Genomic DNA, 12,791 nt, shown 5'->3' on the forward strand with positions numbered 1-12,791 from the left:
GTTTATGCGAGGGCTGAACGCAGGGTTTGGGTCCAGCGAGCTCTCTGTATGGCGTTCACCCACCGCAGCTTCTTCAGCACAGTGCTGATAGATCCCATTTCCTAAACCAGAGCCTCCGCAGAGCATAACATTTGGAAATCCATCAGAGCCTACAGCAACGTTAACTTTGTTTTCGCGATACACAGAAAGGATCTTCTCTGCAAGCTCAACAGCCTCGTTCATTTCGCCAAGCTAACATCAAGCCGCAATAACATAAAGTCCAAAGCTCCGTTACAGCAGTCACCAGTGCATTAATTTAGGCTTGCTACGCTAGTTGGCACGTGGCAATTATCTTATTTTCAAAATTGCAAGCTACTAGAAATAGCTGTCTTTTCCCAGGTGTGTAACCTCTGTGGTCTGCCTACTTTGAATGCACAAAGTGCTTCATTGTATGCGAGGCTAGGGGTCCACCCAAGTTCGCTAGATGCTGCAGCAGCTATTCTTCGGCCTTCCTTGAAGTTGCCGCGTCGGTAGAGCACAGCTGATTCCAATAAAGCGAAATCGGTTTGCTTAAATTCCTCCGGCCAAGATGCTGAATATCATTTACATAAATATAGCTCAAGTACTTTCCGTCTTCAGTGAGGCAGACTAAGAGCGCTGCAGACGTAAATTTAGGCTTGAGTTCCAGGACCTACAGCCGTTTGCGAACTCGGGGAAGTAGCTGGGTGTACTTGTAGAAGATTCCCTTTGGAAGGAGGCTGAGTCAGCACCGTCTAGACTCTGTCTATAGCTTGAGGTTTCTGCGGGCGCACTATTTACGTGAGATGTGCCACACTGAAGGAGGCAGTATGCTGTGTGCAGCTGCAAAAAAGGCCAGAAACTAAAACACGCTCAGATCGTGCATATAGGAAACAAACATGCATTGCGCGTTTCCAGTCAACGGGCTTTCAATCGAGGACGAGCGTCTCACTTTGTATTCTGCAGAGTCTGGAAATGCTTCGTGCAACATCTTATAGGTTTGTGCTGCCCCCTTAAAATCCTTCGTCATGTATAAACAGTATCCTAGCAACCCCAACAGAGGATGATACAATTCTTTGTCGTCGGACGCACAAAAGCGCTGTAAAAGACGCTTGACAATCGTCCCAGCCTCCTCAAAATGCTCCTTCTTTATTAAGTTGTAGACTTCCTCAGTGAGGTTTCCCTCAGGGAGCGCTCTCTTGGAACCCATTCTCGTTTTGTTGTCTGGCGGAAGAATCCGCAAATGAGGATGCTGGAAAGTAGCAGGGGCGTGCCAAAGCTATGGGGGCACACTGACACCGAAGTAGGTTGATATTCGAATGGAGACACACTCGTCCATCCAGATGTTTATAGGTGCCTCTACACGTACTTCTATTCGGGAAGCAAGCTCCTGAGTCGCCGCTTTGAGTTATGTATATCAAATTTAGCCGAATACTAATATAGCTCAACGCGGGAAAGGTGGGTGTATTTGCCCGTTCATCTTCTCCTCACTCCACAAGCGGGCCACGGTGACTTTTGCCAGCATACGAGGTACCCCACACAGAAAAAAGCATAACAGCGATGCTCTGACACAAACTGAGAGGTTGAGCATAATGTAGATATCAACGCAGGCCTAGAAGCTGCTGCGATGGCGCTTGCAACGAACACGAGAGATGCCCGCTGGCTTTAGATAAGGACCTGAAGGCCTGTAAGCAAGCTCATTATATTGACAGATACCGGATCTTTAACTACTAGGCAAATTTTATCTGAAAGACACGTGCGCTTTCGACCGAAACGCAGGTGAGCAGGCTAGTTTCTGCCCGTGCAGCAGGACGACCAAGTCAACAGCGCACAGCCTCGTAGTTGCGCGGCAGAAACACACTCAAGAGATATTAATCGAATCGAATGGAAAACAGAAACTGACATTATTTGACAAAATTAAGCGCCCCGTATTTGATCCCATGCAATACACACAAAATGCCACATTATCAGAAGTGCTGCTGGGGCTGGACTGGGCCACGACAGCTTTCACAGGCGAAAGGATGGCAGCCGCTCTTACAGGGGCACCACTATCCAGACCAAGTTTCCTCAAAAAATTGAGCACGGACCTGCTTCAACGTTCCAAAGTTAAGGGCCGTCAGTGACCTAGGGACGGTAAGTCTCTCCAGGTCACTGGGCTTCCTCGTACTTCTCCCGTCACGCATCTATCTATCCAGAGCTATTCCTGTCATCATCAGGCCAAATACAACTATAGGTGTTCATCTAGCAAAGTTTTCCCGGCAGGAAAAGGTTGCTAGCGGTTCCTCCCTGCTTCACGGGAAAGCGCAATGTTCTTTAGACAGTTTGGAGTTCTACGTTAATTTGGCAGTGCTGGCGGAAACCTTAGACTTTAGCACACTGATTTTAGTTAGTGGGTTATAGGCCGTGTTTGACATTATTCACTGAGATATGCTGGACTTCATTTCTTTCAAATGAAGTAGACTGCCTATGGATACGATTTGCTGTGCGCAAATAGGAAGGCGACCTTGATAGGGTCTCAGACCTCCCTGCACAACGGAACTGCGATGAAGAGGCAACGCATTTGCGCTCTAGAATGAACGGAATGGAACGAACCCTCAGAAGCGAGATGCATGTTCCAGTCCTACGGCTCCGCACCCAATTTTTCCTATGAACCACCGTTCAGGCCTTGCCCCAAGGGATTTCTCTACTTCTCTGGTGCTTCGTTTCGTAGCCTGCAAATAAACTTTCTTGACTTCGTGTTTCTGCTTGAAGAGCGTACAAAGATGCAGTTCCCAACGTGTTCACAAAACTCCCAGGACCCTGAGGGTCCATTCTTGACACCGACAAGCGGGTCCGGTCTTAAACATCGAATTCGAGAACTCGAATGCATCATTGATTCAGAGCTAAGATCTCTCCAAAGGCAGGTGCAGCAGTTCAAGTCCCAGAAAATCGTGCAGGTGAGCAATTCAATCCAACTCGTTGGCTTTATCGGCGAAAGCATTATTAGTGGACTTCATACCTGTCATATTGCATTGTTGCCACTAGATGACGATTCCCAACTCTGATCTTGTGGAGGGCTTTCAGACTGGCCGTACGGAGGAAGTCGTGCAGGAAGCTAAGGAGGAAGTTTTGGCAGTTTTACAACAATCGAAAAACGAATTGAAGCAATTCTTTTTGCAGCAGAGAACAGAAAATCAACGATTGCACGAAATGATTCGAGCACTTCGAAACGAAAATTTTGCTTTGCAGCAGAGCCAATTAGCGTTGCAGCGGCGACTGCAAACAGCCGAAGTGGACTTGGGACAGTAAGGTGTGTCTGTTTCCGCTGCTGAAACTGAAGCTTTTGAATGGAGCCTCTTCTACAGCCATCTTAATCTGTGCATATCCGTGCGCATCACAGTAGTATTTGCATAGCCGCTTCATTGGAGGCCATTCATACCTCTACCGTGTGAAGGAAGCTGTAGAGGATATGCAGAGAGTGGCTACTACGCAGTTGTGCCGAGAAGTAAGTCAAAATGACAGCATGGCTAGTGAGCTAAAAGCGCACGGACTCCACAGATCTGTATCTGTCCTGAACACCGAACTTCACGGCTGCGCCACAGGATTTAATCATTTCGTCAAAAACCGCTTATGAAACTTTCTGCGGAGTGAAGGACTTATTGAATCTGAATTGTAGCGTATTATTCTACCGGCCTCATCTACAACTTTCCCTATGGAGACCCTTTGGTAGCTACTCCGCCATTTCGATGCTACAAAGCTCAGGAATATTTGTCCCTCATCGCTAACGCAGTTGCGCTTAAAAGCAAATAAGACCGAATTTACGTTTATACAGTGTGCGTGACAGCAGGAAGACTTGTCTGACCGTACATCACACAGCGATTTCATCTGCGGCAAAAGGGAATCCAATAGCCTGACATGCTGCCATGAATGAACTTGCTGAATTTCAGAAGTGAACAGATGTACTAGCCCAGGAAGCAATACTGTTGTCACGTTATTCAACAAAGTCACGATAACTAACGTCGAAATTCACATAACCGTTTAAACTTCAAGGCGCCATGCCTGAGTGCTCGTCGATACTACAGCTGTCCCAGTGCCTTGTATAATGCTTTGTACATTTCCCTGGAAGATTTTGTCTTGTCGAAGGCAATTAATTACGTTGCCAGGAATCTCGCACGAACTGAGCGCGCTATCTCCGGGAAGCTCAGCATGCTCGCGCAGTTTGCCAGCAGATGCGCTGTCGACAACTATACAGTGTTTGGCCTCAGGAAGCATTCATACTTAATATAAGAAGCACACTGCCTGAAAACAATCTCTATTCATGCGCAGACTAATCACTTTTCAGGAGGCGTTAGAAAGGGTGGTCTACTGAGTGATATTCTCACACTTAGTATATATTTGGTGGAGCCAACACTGTATAGCTGTCGACAGCGCATGTGTGGGCCAGGTGCGCGAGCATCTCCTGCTTCCCAGTTAGGTGCAATCTACTCCGAATTTTCAGGAGAGATAATGCCCACGCGGCGATGTGACCCCTTGCTCCCGGGGCAAGACTTTAGTGTTTCCGTTGGGCAGCAAGTTCGTGTCCGCTGCTGTAAGTGTTCCATCAACACTCAGAGGCTCATCTAAAAGAACCATTTTCCCCTCAAATTAGCTGGACGCCACAGAGATCCAGCCGGTATAAAAAGGCTGTTTCCGCAGGTGGCACCCCGAGCATCCTGTAGGTAATTAACGTAGGGCACGACACATGATCTCTATCGTGCCCTACGTTAATTACCTACAGGATGGTGGGAGTGAGTTTCTGCAAATGCCCGCAGTGACTTCTTATCGTATATATTTGCAAGAACGCACAAGCTGGGGCCTCTTTAGCCTCTCTTGCGCAGTCACCGACAGAAGCGGTCCTTGTCGGGCTGTCTATGCCCTCACAGCCTGACAAGGACTGCTTCTGTCGGTGACTGCGGAAGAGAAGCTAAAGGGGCCCCAGCTTGTGCGTTCTCGAAAATATATACAATAACAAAGTCACTGCGAGCATTTGCACAAAATCAGAACGCTTCCATGATTAGTTCCGGAGTGTCTGCAACTAGACCTTGACTAAAAATTACGCGCTCCCTCATGACAATGATAGGAAGCGGTCGCATAAGCATCCTGTAAGTAATTAACGTAGGGCAGGACATAGGATCTGTAAATTCCTGTTGAATGACGTCACGCAGCTCCTTTTGTGACGCTTTGTCGTGCGTCATATGGCAGTTACAGCTGCTAATTCTCTTCGGCATGAGCCACGCTCGTTGGCTGGACAAGCCTCTTGCTTACCGCAGTCCTGTGATTCGGCTTGGGGCTTTCACGCGTTTATAAAATTTGCTCTTGAAGTTGGTTCGAACGAACTGCGATATGGCTCACTAAACTGAACGTGCTTTAGGAAGTTCTTTGGACAAACAAAAGTATTTCTTAAATGTAGCTAGGTCTACCGCGTCACAATCTATATATATACATATATATATATATATATATATATATATATATATATATACTTCACAAATATATATATAATATATATTATGTATTATCAAAAGCCACGTACAAAAACTTTTAAAGTTAAAACGGAGGAAAAACGCCAATCAAATGGGCAGCAGCTTCAGCAGAAAACTAGCATAGCGGTTCAAACTTCAGCAGGGGGAAAATGTCAGTGAGCACCGTGCTATCTGATATCTGACAGCTTTGCTCTGCAAAAATATTTATCGCATTTTCTTTCCTATGGTAACCACTGCGACGATGGACGTCGCCGCTCTCCTGGTGGGTCGTCGAAGATGTCAAACTATGTTATCTTCTACAACACACCATTCGTTTGCTTTTCACCAATTATTTTGCTAGCTCAAAGCTTTAGGCTATTGACATCTGATTTGTTTCCCAGATGTGTTAGAGATGCGTGCTGCAACAACTGCGTGACGTCTTCCGTTCACCGTAAAGGAAAGGGTGCTCCATCTCGGCTGTCACGAGCTGCAGGCTTTTCCCCTTCATGCTGCTCATAGACTTGAGACGCTATATTTGCCATCGTCTTCATTAGTTATACCTTTTGGAGTCTGTTGGATTTTACTGTGCAAATGACATGTTGAAGCGTTAATTTCTTTTGCCCGTCCACAACCTGCTGACGAACCAAAAGTCCCGCAGTCGGTCTCGTCCGCAGCTGGAAGTGGTAATGAAGTTCGTTAGTCGTGCACTGTGAACAGTGAGTCATACATTCCTACTCACAAATTCCTTGCCGTGGCTGCGCCATGGCCTACTCCATTGCACCTAGAAAATGTTTCAGGATTACTCCCAAATATAGAAGCCTTAACTCCATCTCATTTCTCATCTGGTGGTTGAGCGTTTGCATTGAAAGATATTTCACCCTCTGCAAGCTAATGCGTGCTCTGCGGTGTAACGTGGGCTGCTGACAGTATAGGCCAAAACAACAATTTGCGTCTGTTACAAGTTCTTCGCAGTGCAAATCAAAATTTTCGGCGCTCCAGCGTTTACATGCTTCGCTGTCTGGGTGTTGTGTCGTGGTTGCACGAATAGCTGCAGCGGGTAGAGTCGCTTGATTCGCCTTGCTGTTTCGCATGCAAGTTGTGTGGGCGCGCGTTCTCTAACAACAAGTACCATGTTGAAATACGAATTGCTGCGTCCAGCACTCGATATTCGGAATGGCGCGAGTTCGTAGCATGCTTCAGTAGAGGCTTCATAATCGCCTGCAAGAGATGAGACAGGTATCCTAGTCAACTATACGGATTCTGGCTGGACTGTTAGCGGAATTATAGACTAGTGTCACTGGCCACTTTGTTGCGATGAAGCCCACTAAGGTGTACATATGCAGTATACTGCGGCTAGTCTGCGATTACGGGTAGAACCCCAGAAAGTCCTGCTTCTGTAAACTTAAAGTATGGTCGTACACTTTAAGTATGGTAGTTTCCCGCTTTTCTTGCGTTTCCCGGGAGGAGAGTTCACGTGCTCACAAATCTCGGCAGCCGTACTATATGCAGCACTAGTTGATGCATAAGTCCTCTACACTCAGCAATTCAATAAAATGTTGGGAAAGCCGAGAACGATGTCATGAGGAAGGCACCCACTGGTGACTACGAGTTTTGCTCAAGGGTTGCTTGACGCAGCGAGAACGGAGAGCTTTCCGTATCAAATACAGCAGCTAACAGTTGGAGATATCTGCTTTGTGATACGCCGCAGTTAGACACCTTCCGCAACGTTCAGCAGTGGTGATGTTTGAGTTCAGATCTGTGATGTTTTCAGGTCCCATAGACTACGAATGCTGGTACTATGAAGCGGAGCTGGATATCACAGAGCTTCCAGTTGCATGAACCACTTGCGTAACACGTGAAAACCTCAGCTTTGTACTTTTCTTAGTACATTGCCGAGAAAGGAGCTTCATTTTCAAAATCTGTGATTCTCCTGCATGCGACAGTCTATAGGCAAACAACATCAACACTTCCCAGCTGAGCCATTCCTGTGGAAGTGCATATGTAATACACTGCGATCTCTACAGCGTCTACGTTGGTGCACAACCCTGGACTCTGGCATCCCATTAAATCCTCTCTACTACCGAATCATCTGTCTCGTAACGTCTACGAATTTATTAAAAGGTCCGTTTATTTTCAAGTTCTAAAAACCATATTTCCTATGTATGTCTCTTCTTATCGTTCTTGCTTTGCTGGTCCGGTGAAAATAAGACGCGCACCGGTGCCGGCGTTGTCGGCAGCCCCAATCTTAGAGCATTCTCAGGCATTTCTACTTTATACATGCTAATCTGTTGATAAATTGAATTTTTTCACTAGTGAGACGTTACAGCGCCCAATCCGAGTCTCCGCCTCCTAACCCCTTATAGGTCATCACGTAGCTATTCTCAATAGGCCACCAGCATGCCCCATTGTAGTGCCTACGCACTATAGTATCAGTATAAAATCTGCGAGTCACCCGACTGCTTTGGCAGCAGCGTCATTTTACGGGCGACATTGCGCAAATATATTAGCAGCATGATCTTCCAAAATTGTACATGCCCTAGGTCTCCGCGTCCATTGGCTGTTTGCTTGTAAGGTGCACATTTGCATGGTAAATTTTCTTAGGCCTAGCATATGACGAGCTCAAAGCTGGCCGATCGAAACAAAGGTCCATTATAACAAACAATATGACTGTCGCATAATCGTATTGGATGGTGCGTCTATTCTTACAGCATTACTTGCAGAACTGCACGTGCGGCCTACTGGCCTACAACTGCAGATTCAAATCATCGCACTTCTAGCTTGTTTAGATGAGATGTTGTGTCTAATGCCTTCTTGAGCAGCAGGCATTAAATACTTAACTAGAGCGCGGCGCGCTTTACATGTGTTACATTCCAGCTGGTCTATGCAGTCGGGCATACGCGTCAACGTATACGAGCTTCAGGTACCCTCTCGCTGCGCTCCCCCTCTCAGGTGTCATCAAGCCCAGAGGACTATGCGCCACTCGACGAATAGTTCTTTGCTTGCAGTGGTAATAAGGCAATTGAGGTGCTCTCTTTCTTGAAAGAAGAGTGACAGCTCCTTACTACTGTCATCAAGTAAGAACCTTTGGATGCTGGAGTTGGAGGAGCAAAAGGCATAGTATCTGAATTAGCCGATACATTGCGCATGAACGATTTGGCGTCGTTTCACCATACTACCAATGCTTTTGGCGAAACGTTCCTGGCCATTGTACAAAGAAGACAGTGCGAAAAACGGGTAGCTATGGTTTCCAGGAGTTGTCATCCCAGTGACGAAATCAATTCTCCCATTTTAGACCTTCTTTCTCGCGAGTTCCTTGACATTTGTACTTGCTTGCATGTTCACAAATTTTTGTTTTCGCTTCTGCTGCTCTATTGTTGGCCTTTTTTTGCGATTTCACTTGAGAACTTCTCTCATTGCTGGTAATCCTCATGTTCATCCTACAGCTCTTGGGCCATAGACTGCAAAGCAGCTTTCTGAGAAGTACGCAGTCGTGCTTCAATTGATATATTTCATTCTCTTAAGTGCAGGCGGCGACATTATCATTTTTGTAACCACAGACAGCGCTATCAACGTGCTATCAGAGCCATTTCGTTGCCGCGCAGGACCTGTGTGACCCGGAAAGGGCAGAGCCACCTTGGACTGAGCGCCGCCTCTCTTGAATTGCTGTTTGAGCTATGCTATAAACTTAAGATAGTACCTTTTAGTGTCACATGTTCAGTGATTGCCATGTAGCCCTCATGAGCCCGTTTGTTTTCCATGTATAGTCTTAGTTAGCAGCTGGCCAGGAAATCAAAAGCACCACGGTCTCGCGAAGGCCTGGCGTTGCCTATGGTAAGAATGCCGCTAATCGTCAAAGTCATCTCGAGAGCACCTGGAGTTACCCGACTTGGAACTACGGTAGGTATATCCCTAATAGAGACACATGAAGAGGAGACGCCGAAGAGTTTTCGAGTGAGCTGCTCGAGAAGCAGGCATCCCAGTCATACCTCCTGCTTTCGCAGTGATATCAGGCAAGCAGAAGTTCAACTATATAGCGTGTAAGTCGGCAGCTCTCTCTTTCCTTTTCCTAAAAGATATTTTTTCCCTTGTATCCCCTGAAAGAACTTTTGGTTCCAGTTGAGCTACTTGAGAACAGATGGACGTGACAACATGTTGTTTGACAAGCAGCGAAAGTTTAACGCTGCTACGCGATTATGAGGACGTCCAACAAGCAGCATGCGAGCATATCAAGCGAAGCACTGGCCTTTTAGCCTTGGCGTATTTGTTGCGCGTTCTTAAGCTCTCAAACATTACACACTTATTGAGAAGATGGCGACTTTGAGGGCGATCCGCAAGGCGCCTATTACAGCGGGATCCGTGATATCAATCGACGTGATATCACTCGAAAGTTCTTGCCACAAACTTATGCTTTCGCCGTTTTTGCCAGATAGCCAGCGTGCTCAGAAGAAAAATGCAAGACAGTCGCACGTATGCTTCTTCGAGTACTCGTAGCTTACTCATATCCCAGTTCCAAAAGCAGAACGAGAAAATTGGTGAGGAGGCACGCAGCGCACGGAAATAAATGAAGCAGACGCCGGTATTCGGGTTGTATTGCAAGCGTGACCTATTACTGAATACGTAGACTAATAATACCACTAAATATGTGTCGGTCAATTACTTCAAGAACTTTTCGTCAACTCAATAACAGTAGAGATGTGACAGCAGAGAAATGAATAGCAATCCTACGTATACCAAAGTCTTGTCTGTTTGTCTGAATACAGTACGATGCTGTCAGTTCTTCAAGGTCGCTGGGTTCTCCTTGTTCCTGTCGCCAAATGGATGCTGTTGCTCTTGGTGGGAAGCTGCGGGCTAATCAATTTATCTGCTTCTAATACAAAAGGCGCGTTCTACTCAGCAGAATGCCAGATGAGAGAACCACGATACATTTAAAGCTTTGGTAGCAGCTACTAATGTCACCAGCGTGCACCTAGAAAGCTATCAGCTCGAAGGCAAGCTTCTAAGAAATGGCTCTCTCTGTAAAGCAGGATCCTTTCATGGGAAAGGCAGACGCTTATTTGTTGAACTCGCCGCTTGCGCTAGAAGCTGCCTGCCGTGCTGGTAGACAGCTAATATTTGACATCCTGAGAGTGAAAGCACCGCCTATCTCGCTGGCCTTCCCCAGGTACACCTTCGAGCTGCATGCTGTATTGATCTACGCTGGTGTCCTTAGTAGTTGATAGACAAGATTTACTTGTATCATGATTACCTCTTCTAGCATTTCACTTGCTCCTAGAGATGGCTTCGCAAGGAACCCCGCAATGCCCTGTGCATTTGTCCTCAAGAGGAGCTACTGACCTTCTTGGCAAGAAGGCGATGCGACGCCCACAGCCGTGCGCCAAGAACTCACGGCTGCGGCGCTACGCGTTTTCATACGCACAAACATATTTTGGTGTAAGCCGCAAAGGAGATGGAGATACCAATGAGCATCGTTTTGGTCTCGAAGTTGAGCTCCAGTCATTGCGAACCTCCATGTATTGTGAGTCTACGCGCGTCTGGAGATAATAAGCTGGCTAATGGCTGATACGAGGGGCTCATTGTAGTGCACAGGCACTACAATGGGGCTGGCTAGTGTCCAAGAGATGATAGCTAGCTAGCGACCTACAAGGGGCCGCAACACTGGAGGAGAATAGGACCCTCCTAAGCGGAAAAAATAAGAAAAACTGTTAGTTAGGTCTAATGAAAACGTGAAATGTGCGGAAATTGTGTGGACACTGGGGCTGGCGGTAGCGCCGGCGCCAGTGCGGACTTCCTCCCCACAGGGCCTAGGAGGTGAGCTCCCAGAAGGGGGCGAATCGACGAGACAGATTTGAAACACTTAAGAATTGTCCTATTTCGATGGAATAAAGCTGTAGTGTCCGAGAAGTGGGGCTACGCTAGGCGTAGTTTGTAGACCTGCTCGAGGGGCAGGAAGCAGCGTAGTCGCAGCAGTAGGCGCCGCGCACTACACTCATCCAAAGGCAGTACACACACAGGTTACATACCACTTAGTGGCGAACTTCTCTACCAAATCGGTAGTGTTGATGGTGGTACCCCACGTGACGCTCGTTGTGTAGTGCGCAGGCACTACAATGGGGCTTGCTAGTGAACTATTGAGGATAGCTGACTGATGACCAATAGGCGGCTAAGAGGTTGAGACGGGGATTGAGCGCCCTAACCTCTTATTAGTGATGTAGAAATGCAATTTATCAACAAATTAACATGTATAAACTAGAAATGCCTGCGAATGCTCTAAGACTGGGGCTGGCGACAATGCCGGGAACGGTGCGCATCACATCCTCAGCGGACCAGAAAAGCAAGAACGACAAAAAGCGTCATATGTGACTTTCAGAAGTTGAAACAAACGAACGTTTTAATAAATTAGTAGATGCTACTCTACAGAGGCGTCAGTAATGGAGAAGATTTCGCAGGTCAGCAGAGTTCAGTGTTGTGCAGCAACGTAGACGCTGTTGAGAGCACAGTTTAATACACTTTGTGTCACTGAGCTGCCGAACACCATACCACTTGAGCTATATGAAAGGCAATGAGCATTTGAACAAACCACCACGCTCACTTGCCTTCTGGCCACATAGCTGGGAAAAACATTTTGGTATAGCACTGTAAATCCACGTGAGGCAAACAAAGCTGCAGAAACAATGAACAGGCTTAACTTCTTGTTGCCAATGCGACTGAGCAGATGCGATGTGTGGACTTCAGCGACCTAGATTATGCCCACACTCCGGTGTTGTTGAAACTTTCGTGTGACTAATTATGTCTTCAGGGAAGAGGTCAAATAGTATGCTGCTGAGGCGTATGATAGTGTCTCCTTCGTCTTTATCAGCAATATATAAACAATATTTCGGCCTCCCAAACACCCATGATTAGCTATGAACTGTGAGACCTCCTGTTGCTGCCAAAGCACCTCTGTCATACCCTCCCTTGGGTTTTCAAAACGCCACAAGCATGGAAAACCTAGATGGCTCTATCGTTGCTCTTCGTCGTAACTCTTATTTTCCGTTATGATTCGTCCTGCATTGACGCCTTGTACGAGTGTCTACATTCTCTGTTGGCCTTGTGCAGACCTAACCACTTGCGTCCGGGTCTTTGGGCCTCCTGCAGCTCGCTACTGCAGGAAACCCTCAGTCACGGACAGAAGCAAGAGAACAGATTTTGCTGCGGCGCGAGCCGCAGAGGCTTGGTTTTCATTTTCCGGCTTAACCTGGCTGAACGCCACTGTTAGGAGCACTGTCGTGTTTTGTACTTGTTGTACCTCGCGCACATGTGCGCGCATAGCCTCTC

The 12,791-nt window shown here is 47.0% G+C and overlaps 1 protein-coding gene across 1 annotated transcript; it reads left to right on the top strand.

The window, feature by feature from the left end:
* Positions 1-2,759: 2,759 nt before the first annotated feature.
* On the top strand, positions 2,760-3,285 carry ETH_00023495 (uncharacterized protein; the record flags this gene model as incomplete). Its single annotated transcript, XM_013377463.1, has 2 exons — positions 2,760-2,933; positions 3,061-3,285. 2 exons carry the CDS (start codon positions 2,760-2,762, stop codon positions 3,283-3,285), a joined length of 399 nt encoding a protein of 132 aa, XP_013232917.1.
* Between the last annotated feature and the right edge of the window lie 9,506 nt (positions 3,286-12,791).

Source organism: Eimeria tenella, genomic scaffold (assembly GCF_000499545.2).
Source record: "Eimeria tenella Houghton genomic scaffold, Eth_scaff53, whole genome shotgun sequence".
Classification (NCBI taxonomy): domain Eukaryota; phylum Apicomplexa; class Conoidasida; order Eucoccidiorida; family Eimeriidae; genus Eimeria; species Eimeria tenella.